Here is a 16,865-nt window from a genome sequence, read left to right as displayed (position 1 = left end):
TGGCCTCTCTGGGCCTCAGTTTCCTTATGCATGAAGAGGCAATAACAGTATGATTTACCTTATGGGAAATGCCTAACGCATGAGAAATGCTTAGCATTGGGCCAGCCCCACAGTCAGTGTTCAGCAGGGTGGAAGCGGGATCTGTGAATGAGGAGCGATGCCAGGAACTGTGTCAGGGCCGGTGTTTGTGTTACTGCTAGAAGAGTAGGGTGCTGCCCTACTGTGCTGCCCCTGGTGTTCCTGGGGACACCTTGCTATACCCTGTCCCCGACAATGCTGTCATAAAGAGGATTCATCCTAAAGTTTTAGTCCATTCCACAGCCTCAAAATTATCCTTATTAAAATGACTTACCACAAAACCCTCAGAGAGGACCCAAAACCACTGCCCACTCCTACCCCCATCTCTAGGGCATTACTGAATAATTGCGTTTCTAAGACGGAGCTGAGGACTCTTACCCGGAACTTCTGATTGATGGGATAGATGACTTTTGCCTTCAGTGCAAATGCTGTGATGTTGCTGTTGAAAGATGGCTCACATTCCTGGGAAGGAAGAACACATGGCATCGGGTGCTTTCTAGAAAATGAAGGATAAACCGCTAAGAGTTACAAAAATGCCACACCCCATTTGTAACAGTGGCCTTGGAAAGGGACTGTAACAGGCTCATTTAGATCCCAGTAGGTGATCACTTGTTAGAAGGATGGGTGGGTGGATGGGTGGATGGGTGGGTAAATGAATAGGTGGATGGATGGACAGATGGACAAATGGGTGGATGGATGCATGGGTGGATGGGAAAATGGATGGATGGGTAGATGGATGGATGGATGGACAGACTGATGGATGCATGGATGGATGGATGGATGGATGGATGGATGAATGGATGAATGGGTGGATAGGTAGATAGGTGGGTAAATGGATGGATAGACATATGGACAAATGGGTGGATGGATGAATGGGTGAATGGGAAGGTGGATGGGAAAGCGAATGGGAGGATGGATGGATGGATGGATGGATGGATAGATGGATAGATGGATGGATGGATGGATGGATGGATGGATGAATAGATGAATGGGTGGATAGGTAGAGAGGTGGGTGAATGGATGGATAGACATGGACAAATGGGTGGATGGATGAATGGGTGAATGGGAAGGTAGATGGGTAGGTGGATGGATGGATAGATGGATGGATGGATGGATGGATGGGTGGATGGATGATGGATGGATGGATGAATGGATGGGTAAATGAATAGGTGAATGGATGGACAGATGGACAAGTGGGTGGATGGATGCATGGGTGAATGGGAAAGGGGATAGGTGGGTGGATGGGTGGATGGATGGATGGATAGATGGATGGATGGATGGATGGATGATGGGCAGATGGATGGGTGGATGATGGATGGATGGATGGATGGATGGATAGATGGATGGATAGATGGATGGATGGATGGATGGATAGGTAGATAGAGAGGTGGGTGAATGGGTGGATAGACATATGTACAAATGGGTGGATGGATGAATGGGTGAATGGGAAGGTGGATGGGAAAGCGGATGGGTGGGTGGATGGATGGATGATGGATGGATAGATGGATGGATGGATGGATGGATGATGGATGGATGATGGATGGATGGATAGATGGATGGATGGATGGATGGATGATGGATGGATGGATGGATGATGGATGGATAGATGGATGGATGGATGGATAGATGGATAGATGGATAGATGGATGGATGGATGGACGGATGGATGAATGGGTGGGTGGATGATGAATGGATGGATGAATGGGTTGACAGGTGGATAGAGAGGTGGCTGGATGGATAGATGGACATATAGACAAATGGGTGGATGGATGAAAGGATGGGTGGGTGGATGAGTAGATGTTATATAGCACATTCCTTATTTAATTCCAAGTCTTCAGCTTTGAAAGAAATAAGTATTTAAATAACATGACAAAAATTTATGAGCGTTCCTAAAAATTGTGAACCATCTTTTAGTGGAAAAGAAAACAGAGTAGTTTTAGCATTGCCAGGGGCGTAAACATTTACACACGGTAATATTCACACAAGCCTCTGGATCAGAGCCTTCAATGAAAAGCAGTTGGGCAAGTCTTTTCACTTCTCTGAGCCTCAGTCTTCCCAAACAGAAAACAAGGTACCGTATGTGCCCCTAGGTCCGTGAGACAAAGCACCCAGCAGAGTTGCTGGGACAGAAGAGCCGCGAAGCAAGGGTGGGGAAGAGGTGCCTTCCCGGGGAGCCTTCTCTGACCGCAACTGGAAAGACTTACTCCCGGCTGCTCAAGGTTCCCCACATCCTCTCTGTATCTCCCTCTGCTGGAGCCACCCCCTGCATTTTGCTGGGCGTGCTGAGTAAATGTTTTGGAAACCACCTGCTGGGCATGACGGTGAGCAGGCAGCCGAATCAGGAGCCTGGCACTCCAGACCACGAGAAATCTCGACCTGCCGGGCGAAAACTGCACCCGCATCTACTGCAACGCTGTTCAACCAAAATTTCTGAAGAAAGAGCTCCATAACCAATGATTTCTTGTTGCCAACTTTACCTCGGGATAAGATACCCTATCACAGGGGATACAGAAAGATTTACCACTACCTCATGATGCGGGCACTGGGACAGCACCCGACAGCGGTGTGGCCCAGGACGCCTCCCAAGCGGGTTTCGCCGAGATGCCCTTCTGAGCAGGGTGGGGGTGGAAGCCACATGGCGAGGGCTGGACCTTGTCATTTCCACCTGTGCTTCATGACTCACAAAAAACAGACTTAGATGACGAGAATGGGGCAGACCACCCACGTGTGCCACTGCCAAGGGCCCCGCCGCTGAGTCTACTGTCTTCATTTCTCATGGGGGAGACGAGACACAGAGCAGTTAAGCCGTGAGCCCAAGGTCACACAGCTGATAAACGCCAGAACCGGGATTTGAGCTCAGATTCCCTCCTCTTTGGCTGACACCTTTCTGCCTCCTTCAATGTCATACAAAAAAGAATGAGGGTAAGAGCCAGGAGGTTAAAAAGGAAGTGGGTGTTCAGTAGAGAAGAGCCCTGGGCTGGTGTCCCCACCCTCCAGGAGCACAGGCCACATCCTGAGATACTTTGTTATTCCCACACCCCAACCTGCCATGTAAAATCAACCACAGATTCCACACTCAAACTCCTAAATGTCACTCAGACCCACAGCCCTGGCCCCAGCCACCACCATAATTACCCGAAGGGCTTCAACAGCCTCATAACTGGCTCCCGTCCATGCACTGAGTGCCTACTATGTGCTAGGCTCTTAATGCCTTCTTGATCATTTAATTATCACACGTCAGCCAGTTTGGGGAGATCTGTACTATTTCCATCATCCCTATTTCATGCAGCAAGGCTCAGAGGTTAATACCTTCCAATTCATTCTCTACGTGGCAACTGAATGATCTTTTGAACTTGGAATCCCCCTCACTGCCGGCTTAAAACCCTTCCTGGCTTCCCTGTGATCCGAGGGAGGAGGGCAAAGCCTGCCCTGGCCCCCAGCATCCAGTCCCCATCTCTGCTTGAAGCTGTGCAGGTACAAAGGCAAAGGAGGACCGTAAGATTGAAAAGGCTGATTTCAGAACAGGTTACATAATTTGCGGGGTCCAATACAAAGTGAAAATGGGGGGTTGTGCATCTTATCAGAAAGTGATTAAGAATTTCAGGACAGCAGGGTCCAGAGAGCAGAAGCAGGGCCCGACTGAGCTCAGGCCCTGTGTGTTTGCGCGGGCTGCACGCCCGGGAAGCCGGTCCGGGCTGCTTTCCAGTGGACACTCGCCTGCTCAGAGAAAGCCGGGGAAGCGGAGGGCACCACTGTGCTTTTCTAAACTTCTTACAAACAGAGGCGAAGAGAAAGCACAGCATGGAAAGGGTGGAAAATGAGAGGAAGGGCGTGGTCGCTGCCCTGCAGGGGAGACAGACAACAAAAATTGCACTTAATGTGAAAAACATAATTAGAAGAACAGGATGAATAGGCTGGGGTCCACCCGAGACGCAGGGAAGCAGAAGCCGGGCCTGCGCATCAAAGCGTCAAGTCCAGCTGAGGCGTTCCCGAGCCGTCCGGGGAGCCTGTGAATGCGCCCCATCCACCTGCAGTTTCCACCCCATCCACCCACAGGATGCAAGCCCATCGAGCACCGAGGACCGACCCCGTGACGGTCACGATGTTTGTCAGGATGAAGGGCCCGAAAGGGCTTGGCAAATGGAATCCAGGAGAAAACTGGCTTCTGCTGTTTTTGGTTTTGTTTTTGTTTCTTTTTACAGCTTTTCTTATTAAGTTCAGATGCCTTCCAAATTCTGATGACCTTCCCAACAGCAGCAATACAATTATACAGAAAATTGGTCGTAGTGCAAGTTCACAATGTAAAACTTCCCCAGCTGAAGCAATGCAATTATTCAGAAAATTAGTGAAAGTGTAATCGCAGGAAAAGAAAAGGCATCTCGCTCACCAACATCAAGGTGTTCTTTCAGTGAGTGCGTGGATGCGACCACAAAGGAGCCATCCCCCCAGCTCTCTTCATCCTGGGCAATGGCATGCCTCAGAGCCTTCTGGAGTTTTCGGTTTGTTTTTGACCGACGTGAGCTATTTATCGAAATGAGGTTCATGCCAGGAGTGGCCTGGGCCACAAATGCCTTGGGTTTTCTGTGCATTTCAGGACATCGGCGTTAGAGCTCAGCTCGCCCGGTCAGAATCAGTCCTGGCTGCATTCCTTGACAAGCTCAGCCTGCAGAAGGCAGGGCATTTTGGCAAAGCCGGTCACTGGAACAGGCAGATCTTTAACTTAACTCTTGGCAATTATTAGCTAGATAATGGACATCGGCTGGCATAGCTAAACAGTTAACAGGTAAAGCGTTACTGGGAAAAACAATGAGTGTGGCTTCCGGGGAGGTAAAAGGACTGGGCTCCCCTGCAAACGCTGAGAGATCGCTGCAGTCCTGCGGTCCGAATATTTGCAGAGTTAGCAGGTGATCAGACAGGTTAGGTTTCTTGTCCAATGCCACACAGCAAACAGGTGACGGGACTGGGGCCGGCTTCTGGGGTCCTGGATCCCCAAGCCTGTCGTGTTTTCATCACCTCCAAAGCTGCCCTCTGCGTGAGCAGGGTTGTATCCAGGCAATTCAACCACAGAAAGCGTGCAATTTAACAATTTCTAGCATATTCACAGCTATGCGCAGCCATGACCACAGTCAATTGGGGAACACTTTTACCGTCTCCAAAAGAAACCCTTTCGCTGTCACCTCTCTCCCTCCCACACCCTCCTCCCCAGGCAACCACCAACCTCCTTTCTGTCCCTGTAAATGTACCTGTTCCGAACATTTTATACGAATGGAATCCTCTGATAGGTGGTCTTTTGTGACTGGCTTCTTTCAGTCAGCATATCTTCAGGCTCCATTCGTGTTGAAGCAGGTACTAGGATTTCGTTCCTTGTCATGAACACGGTGCACACGTTCTCGTGCACACGTATGTTCCCACTGTTGGGAGCATGGTTTTGATAACACGGATGATAGGGCCAGAGGGCCAGAGGGTGAGGGAAAGACACACAGACACACGGAGATGCGGACAGACACAGAGACATGAGAGAGAGGGACACACAGACACCTGCACCAACACACGCACGTGCAGCCACATGGGGACACCAAGCGCCTGGGGACAGAGAGGCAGGGAGCATGAGCCGGACACACAGCACCTATGTGCCAGGGGCCCGCTCCTGCTGCAGCCCCGCGAGGGCAGCTAATCCATCCATCGGGCCGCGTAAGGGAAGCCTGTGTCCAGAATCCTCGGGAAGATAGATCTGCCTCGTGGGGCTGCTCAGAGAGGTGCTTGGGGGTAATCCACACGAGTGCTCACCATCATTCAAAAGTGACATATGTGAAAATGCCTGACATTCAGTAGGTGCTAAAAAAAAAATGTCAGTTCAGTCTTCCCCTTTTCTCAGGACGTTCTCCATCCCTCCCTCTCCCCCTCTCTCTCTCTCCCTATCTACCTGTGTAAATGTCTATATTTACCTTTGGGCAATTGAGGGTAAATGGCCAGGATCCATAGTATTTTCTGGGGACCGGCAAGCGTCTAGAAATAGCACACCTTTGGAAGAAACGCCCTCCTTATCCACAGAGCTCATGCATGAAATGATGCCCCACGGCGAGCTCAGGCTGGGCAGTGTGGGGGCCAGTGAGGAAGGAACGGGGAGAATCCACCTTCAACATGTGTATCAAGAGGTCCAGAGCCCAAGTTCCTGGACATTTACTTAACATTCACGTAAAAGAAATAAAACGAAATGGAAACAAACTTACGTACAAACACTCACAGACGCCTCATTCAGAAGAGCCAAACCCTGGAAACAACTCGCATGGTGATATATCCCCACAGTGGACTGAGCAATTAAAAGGATAGATTGGGGAAGCCTGGGGGGCTCAGTCGGTTAAGCCTCCAACTTCGGCTCAGGTCAAGAATCTCACAGTTCGTGGGTTCGAGCCCCGCGTGGGGCTCTGTGTTGACAGCTCAGAGCCTGGAGCCTGCTTTGGGTTCTGGGTCTCCCTCTCTCTCTGCCCCTCCCCCGCCTCAGGAAGAAGTAAACATTAAAAAAAATTTTCAATAAAAATTAAAAGGGATGGATTACTGATAAGTGCAGCCATACGGTAAAAGCCTCGAGAGCAGTGTGTTGAGTCACTGTCAGCACAAGAAAGCACAGGATTCTAGAACAGTGAGACCACAGTGGTGATGGGAATCACACACCTGCCACTTCTGGAAGGAGCAGGGAAGGTGGTAGACTGGAAGGAGGGGGAAGGTAAACAAGAAAGGAGCAGGGGGGGAGCTTTCTGGGGCGACGGAACGTTCCAGATCGGGGTGTTGGCTACAAGTGGAAAACTTAAAATTTGTGCACTTTGCTGTATGTAAATTATACTGCAGGAACGAACCCTGTTGGGAAATCTGTCAGGGGCTCATCTGGATGACATCTGTGCTGCCAGGCAGGGCACACAACACCCAACGTGCGACTCGGCAAACAAACCCAAACACGCGGCTTACGTCCACAGCCTCCTCCTTCGATGTCTGTGCGTGTCTCTTCCTCCTCCCGGACGGGGAGCCGGTTTCCGAGGGGTCCTGTACGTTAGACTCCAAATTCTTGAGCAGACTCTGAGCATCGTCTTTCTAAAATCCAAAGGTGGGGGTGGGGAGAACACAGGGAAGCCGGTCAGCCTGGTGCCCCCATACCTCGAGCCGTCACCTCCTCACCCAACGTGTGCACATCTCCGTGCCTCTGCCTGGCCCCTCTGTGCGTAGCGCCCTGCCTCCTGCCTCCTGCCCCCGCCCGGGGTCGGGTCAGCCACACAGCCTTCACGACTGTCCCATCCCCACTGGATCAAAAGTCACTCCATTGTTCTTCTGGGTTGGTGGCCCCTGGCAGCCTGTGAGCTCCTTGGGGTAACAGCTTACTGCGGGAAACAGCCCATCAATATTAATTTTCCTGCTAACCCCCATAATGCCACTGGATGCGTTTAAGAAAATATTTCAGGTAACGGTACAGTATAGAATGGTTTGTATTGGGAACCACGGCTGATCCTCATTATGGGAAAGTTCTGTATTTGTAAATTTGCTTACTTGCTGACATTATTTGTAACCCCCCCCCCCCCAAATCAACACTTGTGGTGCTTTTGGGGGTCACTCCTGGGCAGGTGCTGGGTGGAGAGAATTTGAGCTGCCTGACTACATTGTCAGGGTCTCCTACTGCAAACACGTGGCCCCTTTTGTTCTTAATGCCATTCTCCTCTCACACATCCGTGCTTTCTGTTGCTAATGTAGTTGTTTAAAATAACCCCTAAGTGTAGTGCTGGAGTGTGGTCCGGTGTTCCCACGGGCAAGAAAGCTGGCGTGTGCCTCACGGAGAAAATGCACGTGTTGGATAAGCTTCGTTCAGGCATGAGCGATAGTGCTGTTGGCCGTGAGTTCAATGTTAATGCATCAACAATATGTGCTAAATAGAAACACACATAAGACAAAGTTACGTATTGGCTGGTTAATGAAGATGCTGTGGCCGGAGTCTTCCAGGAACCCAGCCCTGTGTCTCCCCTGGGAGCAATGATGGAGTCTTTGCTAATTCTGGCTTTGCAGTGATCTCATAGGTCATGATTATCAACCGTATTTAAAATCCCATCACGCCAGAGACACGTATCAAGCCCCTCTTGGGGCTGCTCATGGATATAATCTTTGCCTTGAAGAAATATCGCCCGTTGGTTATTGAATTAGTCGGCAACTGCTACGAAGCATCACTAAGCCTCAGGCTTATTCTAGTCACTGGGAATGGAGTAATGAAGGAAGTAAACAAAGCCCCTGCCTTCATGGAGCTTACATTCCAGTGACAGGGCGACATAAATAAATACGTAGAGAGTAGGGGTGGTAAGTGGTACAGAGAAAAACGACGTAGGACAGGAGGATGGAGAGCAATAGGAGGGGAAGGCCTCTTGGCCAAGGTGGCATTTGAGAAAAAGCTTTTAGTGAGAGAGCCAGCTATTCAGATAGCTCAGGAAAAGCTTTCCAGGAGAGGACACCGCAAGTGCAAAGGCCCTGTGGCAGGAGCGTGTCCAAAGAAGCCCTGTGGCTGCACCAGCGTGGGGTGTGGTAGAGAGGTGTAAATGATGAAGCCAAGGACTCAGGGATTGTTTGTTTGGCAGTTAGGGCTGACCAATACAAGGGTTCCACAGGCAAGCACCTAATCAGATCATCCTATGGTAGCGACTGCAGGAGATAAACCTCACCCACTCCACACGGGGGCATCATTATTTTGCTCCCCAGTGAAAAACAACCAGGAAGCCAAGGATCGCCAGCCACTTGAGGACAAACTCTAAATGAAAGAGAAACCCCAAACAAACCAAAAGAAAAAGTGAACCAAACATAGATGCTGTGTGGGCAAAAAGAAAACTTCAAATGAATCAAGCAACTATAATATCCTCAGGGAGCCAAGAGAAGATGTTACTTGCACTAAACAAGAACAGGGCAGTAAAAACACGGAGCATTCTGAGGACAAAAAAGAACTCTTGAAAATTAAATTAAAATTTAATTTAATTAAAATTTAATTAAATTTAAAAAAAAAAGGAAAAGAATCATCAAAGAGAGTGAGTTTCCACATCATAAGGCCTCCTGAATACACAGTAGGAGGGAGGGGAACCTATTGATTGTCAACAACATCCATCCTGGTGCCTCTTCTAAGCTGGGAGCAAAGATACTTCCTTCCAGATTCTCCAGGGGAACAAAACAAAGTTATCAGCGATCAGAACAAAATCCCATGTCTCCACATCAACAATGGCAGTTGGAAGGCAATGGGGAAAAAAATGCCTTCAAGATTCCCGGGTTGGCGGGGGAGGGGGGGGTTATTCCCAGCCTGGCGTCCACAACCTAACTGCTCTCACCAGGCTAAGTAAGTGTAAAGACAGAAGGACACAGATACTGCCAGACACAGAAGTTCTCAAAAGCACCTCCCTCCATCTCTCTCGCAGGAAGATCCAGGAGTTCATGCTCTACCCACGTGAGGAGATTAGCCCAGGAAGACAGTGCAGGAGATCCCTGGAAGAGGATGTAACTCCAGGGAGGTGAAGACGTTCCAGGGTGACGGCCGGAGAGGTCCCACTGGTGACAGCAAAAGCCTAGAGTATCCGCTGCTTGATGTTGAAAAACAAAACGGTCCCTGGGAGGGCTCCTTAAATGTAAGTGGAGATTACCCACCTCCAGAGATTCTCATCAGTGAGTCTGGGATGGGGCCCAGGAACTGGCATTTCTAACAAGCTCCCAGGAAATGCTGTTGCTGGTTTGGTCCAAATGAGTCACAGTGGTCCAGAGAGCCAACCCGGTTGAGACGGGAGCAGGCGAGAAGTTTCCCGGTGTTTGCAAGAAGATAAAACCTATCAAATGCTTAACGCCCTCAAGTGTCTCGACAAGAAACGTGTATAAAAGGAGGGGTGTTCGGTGTTATATGAATGAGCAGGAGAATCGAAGCAAATGGAAAAAAACCTGGGTAACTATTAATTTCAGCGAAAACAAAAGGCAGTGAGAAAAAGGAAAGTAATCACAATTGCAGCTGATCCTTGACTCACGGTGAAAAAGTGCTTCCAGAATCCTGACAAAGGGAACACTGAACACTGATTGAAACAAAATTACCCAATAGCCACACAGGGAGGGTGGTGGTGGCGGCTGGGGTGGGTGTGCATATGAAACAGAAGAAAAGAGAGCTGAACCCTCCCGGGGGTCCAGGGGTCCGCAGTGTGAAGTCAACGCTATGCCTGAAGCCAAAAATGCAAGAAGGAGCCGGGGAAGCAAGTTCTTTAGAAAGGGGAGAAAATTACCCTAAAACCAGCTGAAAGAGTTGGACGCGTTGCTTTCTGAGCCGGGGTAAGCGAACACTCGATGAGCAGGTAGAATGCCAACGCAAATAAAAAGTTTTGATGATGAAATAGATACAACGAACGCACAAAGGAAAAGGAAAACAACAGAAAGAAAGCGGTGCAAGGTAAAATTATGAGCTGGGTGACCTGGACCAGAGGAGAACAGGGAACCCAGCACGCAGGAGGGAAGAAGTACCTCATCTAGCCTGAGGGGGTCTTTTCTCTGCCTCCTGAAGGATCAGTGGGAAAGGTCAGAGAGCAGGGAAAGCCGAGAAAGGTCACTGCAGGCAGAGAGAATGGGTGTGCAGAAGTGGAGAAGCAAGGAGATACTGGGTGGCTGGAGAACAGGATGCTGTGGGTGCCTGGGCACCTTGTGTTGAGGCTGGATGTCCCAGGGAAGGTGATCACCTTGTACTCCATTTCCTTACGCTGGGAAATCGGACATAATCTTCTGTAGGCGACCAGCAGTCACTGGAGGTTTTTAACCCAGACAGTCAGATTGCTGCGTGGGCATTTTAGAAAAAGAGATGTAGGGAAGAGAAGATGAAAAAAGGAGTCCACGTAGAACGCTGTTGCTGGGGCGCTTGGGTGGCTCAGTTGGTTAAGCATCTGACTCTTGATTTCAGCTCAGGTCACGATCTCCCAGTTCGTGAGTTCGAGCCCCGTGTCAGGCTCTGCAATGGCAGAGCAGAGCCTGCTTGGGATTCTCTCTCTCCCTCTCTCTCTGCCAAACCTCCCCCCCTCCATGCACACATATTCTCTCCCTCTCTCTCTCAAAAATAAATAAATAAACTTCAAAAAAATAAAGAAGGCTGTTCCTAAGGTCCCATCCAAATCATCAGAAAACCCCGTCAGCCCTACCCTGGAGCCAGAGCCCCCTCTAAGGCTACTGCCCTAGTCTGAGCCACCATTAGACCTTCAACCGGACTAATGCAGGCCTTAGCGGCCAGCTGCACAAACCCAAACCCCGTGAGCCTCAGCTGTGACACGGGCCACCGGGCCACCGCTATGGTGTGAAGGTTTGTGCCCCACCCCCCACTCACAGGCTGAAACCCCAACTCACAAGGTGATGGCATTTGGGGGTGGGACCTTTGGGAGGTGATTAGTTCCGGAGGGTCCAGTCTTCCCGAAAGGGAGGAGTGCTTTTACAAAAGAGTCCCGGGGAGTCCCCGACCCTTGTACTCTCTGAGGACAGTGAGAAGTCAGCAGTCTGCAACCTGGAAGAGGCACTCACCAAGAACCCAGCCGTGCTGGCCCCTGATCTGGGACTTCCAGCCTCCAGAACTGTCAGAAATAAGTTTCTGTGGTTTGTAAGCTACACAGCGTATGGTATTTTGTTACTGCAGCCCGGACAGACCAAGACAGAGACTGACCGTTACCGCACCAAGTAGCAGATGGCCTTCAGAGCTTTCGGCTCTGATTTAGGTGTTCAGACAGACTGGGGTTGAAATCCAGCCCCCCTGTTTATTCACCATGTGGCCCTGGACCGAGAACAACATTGTGGAGCCTCGATTTCCTAACCTGGCATGTGAGGATAATGACAGTTCCCCCACTCAGAGGTCTGGAGCGAGAACATAGAACCCAAATCCCACAAGCGCTTGGCTCGGAACAGGTCACCCAGCAAAGGCTCTGTACGTGTAACCTCTCTCTTCACACAAGAAGCCGAGGTCTCTCAGTGTCCCTTAATCACCAGCGGGATGTGACAACCTCAACCTTGCCCATAAGCATTCAACACATTTTACTTTCAGCCTTTATCACTCCTTTCCAGCAAAAAACGCTCCCCCGAAGTCCAGGGGCAATATGAAAGAGCCCGCATTTCCACCTGCTGGGCTTGTCTCCTTCTCCAATGGGCCAGGAACTCAGGCAACAAGACCACACACCTCAATTCAGATCCTACCAGACTTTATCCTTCAAAGAGGTCAAAGCTGCAAGGACCCAAGACAGTGATCACATCACTCCTGATCGAACGAACGCCTTGCTGTATGCCAGACCTCTCCGCACGACACCCCATCCCGCAACAAAGGTCACGCGAAGCCCCCACCAATCCCCTTCGTGCATCTAGCCTGTGACCACTGCCTCTCATGGAGAGTACAGTGACTTTGGGCTTAGACACGCATCTGTCACTTTGGCAAGTCACTTCACCTCTCTGTGCCTCAGTGTCCTCAAACGCACAGTGGGGTCACTGACAGAACAAACTCACAAAGCTGTTTTGGGGATTCAATGAGATAATTCAGGTAGACGATCCGGCTGAGGGCCCGGCACACAGTCAGCAATCAGCAGGTGGTAGCAGTATGGTTTCCCATCACGGAGCTCAGCAGGTTGTGTTACAATCAAATGTTTACTTGCAGCCTTTTTCTGGAGGCTGTGAACCTCCAGCAGCAAGGGCGGGGTCTACCCTGCACGGGAATGTGGCGTCTCAGCCCCTCAGGACGGTGGCTGCCAGAAGGCGCTCATCAAACTTTGTAGGGATGAATGAGTGAATGAATGAATGCATGAATGCATACCAGGGTGGCAGCCAGGTCTACAGAGGCTAGTTGGGTCACCCACCCAGCAGGAAGCAGAAAGGATGGGTAGGGATCGCGGCCCCCCCACCCCACCCCGTCCACCGTGCTCAGCCGGGCCCCTCGGCCAGCTGCGAATCCAATCCCGTGGTGCCACAGATGTGGAGACTGAGGCCCAGAGCGCTTTAGCGGCCGTCTGTGAACGCACGGCGGAGTAGGACGGAGCAGCCCCTTCTGGGGGCCCCAGGGCGGTGCCCTCCTGTCACTCCACCGCCGCCCTCCCCTCCCCCACTCTGGAATGGATCTCCAGCCCCCTTCCCAGGGCAGAGGGGAAGCCGGGGCAGGACCAGGTGCGCGCGTTGCCCGCGATCTCGCTCAAGTGCGCAAGGGGCGCAGGAGGCCCGCGCCGCGCGCGTCCCACACCCGCGCGTCCCGCCAACCTACCCACCTGGTGCCGTGGGCGCGGGCGGGCTGCGCGGCAGCCGAGCCAGAGGCCGAGGCCGAGGCCGAGCGCGGCGCCCAGCAGCACGGCGGGGGCCAGCAGCGCGGGCGCCGGCCGCACCGCGTCCCGGCCCAGCGGCAGCCGCGCGTCGCTCCCGCAGGCCGCCGCGCCGCGGGCCATCGGGGGCGCTCAGGCGGCGGGCGGGCCGCATCGCCCCCGCCGCCGCGCGCCGCCTCGGCCCGCCGCCCGGGGCACCGTCCCCGCCAGCTCGGCGACCAGCGAACTCGGGGACCGGGCGGGCAGGGGCGCGGCGCGCTCCACCGACTCCTCCGGCCTGCGCGCTCTCCAGCCTCCGGCTCCGGTCCCCCTTCCCGGCGCGGCCCGGCCGGAGGGAGGAGCCTGGGTGGTCCGCCCAAAAGTTGGAGCCGCCCCCCGCCCGGCCTGCCCTCGCACTGAGCATGCCTGGAGCGAGGCGCGCGGCTCGGCCAGGGGAGTCCCCGGGGCCTCTTGGCTTCCCGGGAGCGAAGGAGGTGGGGAGGGGGGTCCCCCAGCCACGGAGGACGGTGTTGCTCGGTTAAGTTTCTCGAGCGTGTAAGATGGGCTAAGCATTCAGCCTGTTGATGTCAGTAACTTTCTCAACAGCCCTCCGGGATGGGTACTTATTCTCCGCCTACTCTCCAGACGAGGAAGCTCAGGGTCACGGCGGCTAAGTGACCTAGTTGAGAGTCCGACTCCAGTCCCGCTCCTCACCCGGACCGGTCGGCCGTCTGTGGACCACACAGTCCGCCACTGCCTCTGAACTTGTTAGCCTGAAGGCTCCTGTTTTAATCCCCTTCTATGGATAGTCAATAGTTTCCTCTATGATAATGTGTAGAGACAAGATTGTTACACCCAGCCCGCACTAGGAACGAGACACTGTGTGGTCATTCATTCGCTCAGTCTTCACAGAGAACCTGCTGATGGAACCAGCCCCAGGCCCGCAAGGGACCAGACGAGGTCCAGACACCGGATATCTCACGGCTGTGCGGGGAGATAAACAACTCGAGGAATTCACCATCTGCTCTTTGCTTGAGCAAACATTTACTGAGGACCTCTTGTCTTGGGGACGCATTACCTCATGAACCTTCCAGGTGGGCAAGGTGGGGACTATTACCCGGATTTACTTTTTATATAATAAATGGACACCCAGAGAGGAAGAGTTGCTCATCCCAGGTCTCACAACTAGGAAATGAGACAGATACATTAACAGCCGTGTCTGGCTGGCTTCAGAGCTCGCACTCTCCACTACTTAAATGTTTCCTTAGAAGCATCTCCAAGGCTTCTGGGAACGTGTATGGGGCAACAACCTGAAGTTCTTGCTTTTTATGCTGGCTGTTTCTTCGGACATTAAGAACTTATTTTTTAAATGCAGTGTTCTTTGCGTTTTACTTTATTGTAAAGTTGTTTGGCTCTTAAAACCACCCTGTAAATTACTCATGTCAAATAGAACGGATGCTTCAGCAATATGCTGGCATCTAGCCTTCGGCCTTGGCTCACTCCTGGCATCCTGCCAGATACTCCCTGCCCCCCAGGGCAGTGGTACCTCTTGTGGGGAGCCTGGCTAATACATTTTCAGACTCTCAAACCCCACTGCCTTGTCTGTGTCGAGTCAGGGAGGGCCTGTCCTTGGAGGGGTTGGGGGAGAAGGAACGGACAGGTGCCAGTCTTACTGGCCTGAGGCTGCTCGACAGACTGCAGGATAGGAAACTTCTCCCCAAGGAGCAGGTCACTGAGGACTCAGGGAAAGCAAGAGGAAGCAGAGAGACTACTCTACCTGGCTCTCTCCTGGTATCTGTGGCCCCTTCCTTCTCTACAACCTTACCCGATTGGACAGTTCAAGGAGTTTGCTCACCTGCTGCTTCCTGGCTCCAGGCACCAAATCCCCTCTCTCCGGTTCCCCACAGTGGCTGGGGTGACTAACTGTCTGCCCTGGAAATTGGTAGATACCTAGGCAGGTCCAGGGGCTAATCCACAGTAAGGGTTCAGGAAATACGAGCCCAATGGGGCTGAACTAAATCCAATAGAAAGTGAGAGTGGCCTTTCCCTCTGGTTCCTGATCCCCGAGTCTCCCTCCCAGCCCCTCTTTATCTTGTCCTGTCCCCTCAGGGCTCTCCAGGACACAGGGCTATCTGCCTCTCTAGATGCTTCTCCGTTCTCTGATAAGGGTTTGGTGGGTCTGGAGCAGGCTTTGGGGGCAGCCCGGTGTGTGCATGTGTCACGGAAGCCTCCCCGGAGGAGATGGGTCTGAGCTGAGAACCGGGAGGCATCAGTGGAGGGGCACTTGGAGCCTCTGAAATCTTTGGGAGAAGACGAGTGACCCGATCCGGATCTGATTTGGGTAGAGAGGAGCTCCCAGGCGTGGCGCGAGCAAACCCAAGTGTGGCCCCAGGCTCGCTCCCGCCCTCCGCCCCACGCCCGTCCCCCACCCAGCCTCCTCCCAGCCCGCCCAGTCCCAGATGCCCGAGCGTGTTCCAGAAAACTTTCCGCGGCGGCTCGAACTGAGCATGCTCGGCGGCGGGGCGGGCCTGGGGTCCGGAAGCTCCGGCGACTCAGCCGCGCCCGCCACCTTGGGGTCGCTGTTCCGGAGGGGCGATGGGCGCGGCGGGCGTCGCGGGGAGCGCCACGTGGGTGCTGGCCGGGGGCCTCCTGGCCGCAGCCCTGGCGCTGCCCGCTGGGCCCGGAGGCCGAGGCCGGCTCCCCGCGGGCCCGGGTGCCCTCGGGCGCCCCCTCGGACGGCAGCGTCCCTCGGGTCTCCCCGCAGCTCCCCGGGCGGGGCCCGAGCGGACTGCGCAGGTAAGGAGGGCGCTTCCCCCGTCTCCGGTCGGACTCAGGCCGGGCCGGGCTTCGTCTACACCGGCGCGGGGAGGCCCCTTCGAGTTGGGGAGACTATCGGAGGGAGGGCAAGCTCCGAGTAGGACGCTTCGGGTGTTTCTAGTGTATCGCGCTCAGACCCGCGAAGTCCCAGGAAAGGAGCAGCGCGCGCGGTGTCTGCGGGCTTAGGCTTTGCCGGCCGCCTGGGTCGAATCTCGCTCCGAAGCCTAAAAGCCCTGTGACCTGGGCAAAGTCGCTTCACTTCCTGTGCCTCCCGATTCCTGGTCTGTGAGCCTTTACAGCGACCACCCCGCGGGTGGGTGCCGAGGTAGGCGAGTTCGCTTGGGTGCAGCGTCCGCAGAGGGGAGCACGCCTGGAGTGCAGCGGCTGTTAGAAGCCCAGTTGGGATTCCTGGCTGGAGTTTCATTGACCGTCTTGGTTGCTGAATTTACCCACTTCCCACCTTCCCCTCCCACTGTGGCCACCAACCTGGGAAGGCACAGAGCCCTGGCTCTCTCCCTAGATTCCCCTTTCCCCTGCCTCCAAAAGTGGCCATCAGTTCTGCGTCCTGCCCCCCCTTACCCAATCCGCTGGACTTTCTGCAGCCCGCTCCAGCCCTTAGCTTCAGTCCCCACTACTTAGCCTCCGGCCTTTGGTGACTGTTTCTTCTGAGTCTCCCCCACC

At 53.3% G+C, this 16,865-nt stretch overlaps 2 protein-coding genes across 4 annotated transcripts in view; one reads left to right on the top strand and one right to left on the bottom strand.

Moving 5' to 3' along the window:
* Positions 1–13,511, bottom strand: part of EVC (EvC ciliary complex subunit 1) — a 73,545-nt gene extending 60,034 nt beyond the window's left edge. For 2 of the 3 annotated variants that reach the window (XM_042936926.1, XM_042936928.1), the window contains exons 1-3: positions 13,338–13,511; positions 7,042–7,164; positions 457–540 (exon numbers count right to left, since the gene is read on the bottom strand). In XM_042936926.1, coding sequence (XP_042792860.1) covers positions 457–540; positions 7,042–7,164; positions 13,338–13,511 — 381 coding nt within the window. Of the gene's footprint in view, positions 1–456; positions 541–2,605; positions 2,973–7,041; positions 7,165–13,337 lie in introns of those variants that run through there. The other variant, XM_042936929.1, reaches the window with a different exon arrangement.
* A 2,512-nt stretch (positions 13,512–16,023) lies between these two features.
* EVC2 (EvC ciliary complex subunit 2) overlaps positions 16,024–16,865 on the top strand; it is a 134,931-nt gene continuing 134,089 nt past the window's right edge. The window contains exon 1 of the mRNA XM_042936925.1: positions 16,024–16,163. The gene's annotated coding sequence lies outside the window, so the exon portion shown is untranslated. The remainder of the gene's footprint in view (positions 16,164–16,865) is intronic.

Source organism: Panthera leo, chromosome B1 (genome assembly GCF_018350215.1).
Source record: "Panthera leo isolate Ple1 chromosome B1, P.leo_Ple1_pat1.1, whole genome shotgun sequence".
Classification (NCBI taxonomy): domain Eukaryota; kingdom Metazoa; phylum Chordata; class Mammalia; order Carnivora; family Felidae; genus Panthera; species Panthera leo.
The sequence above is the reverse complement of the archived record's forward strand: the minus strand, read 5'-3'. Positions and strand labels throughout refer to the sequence as shown.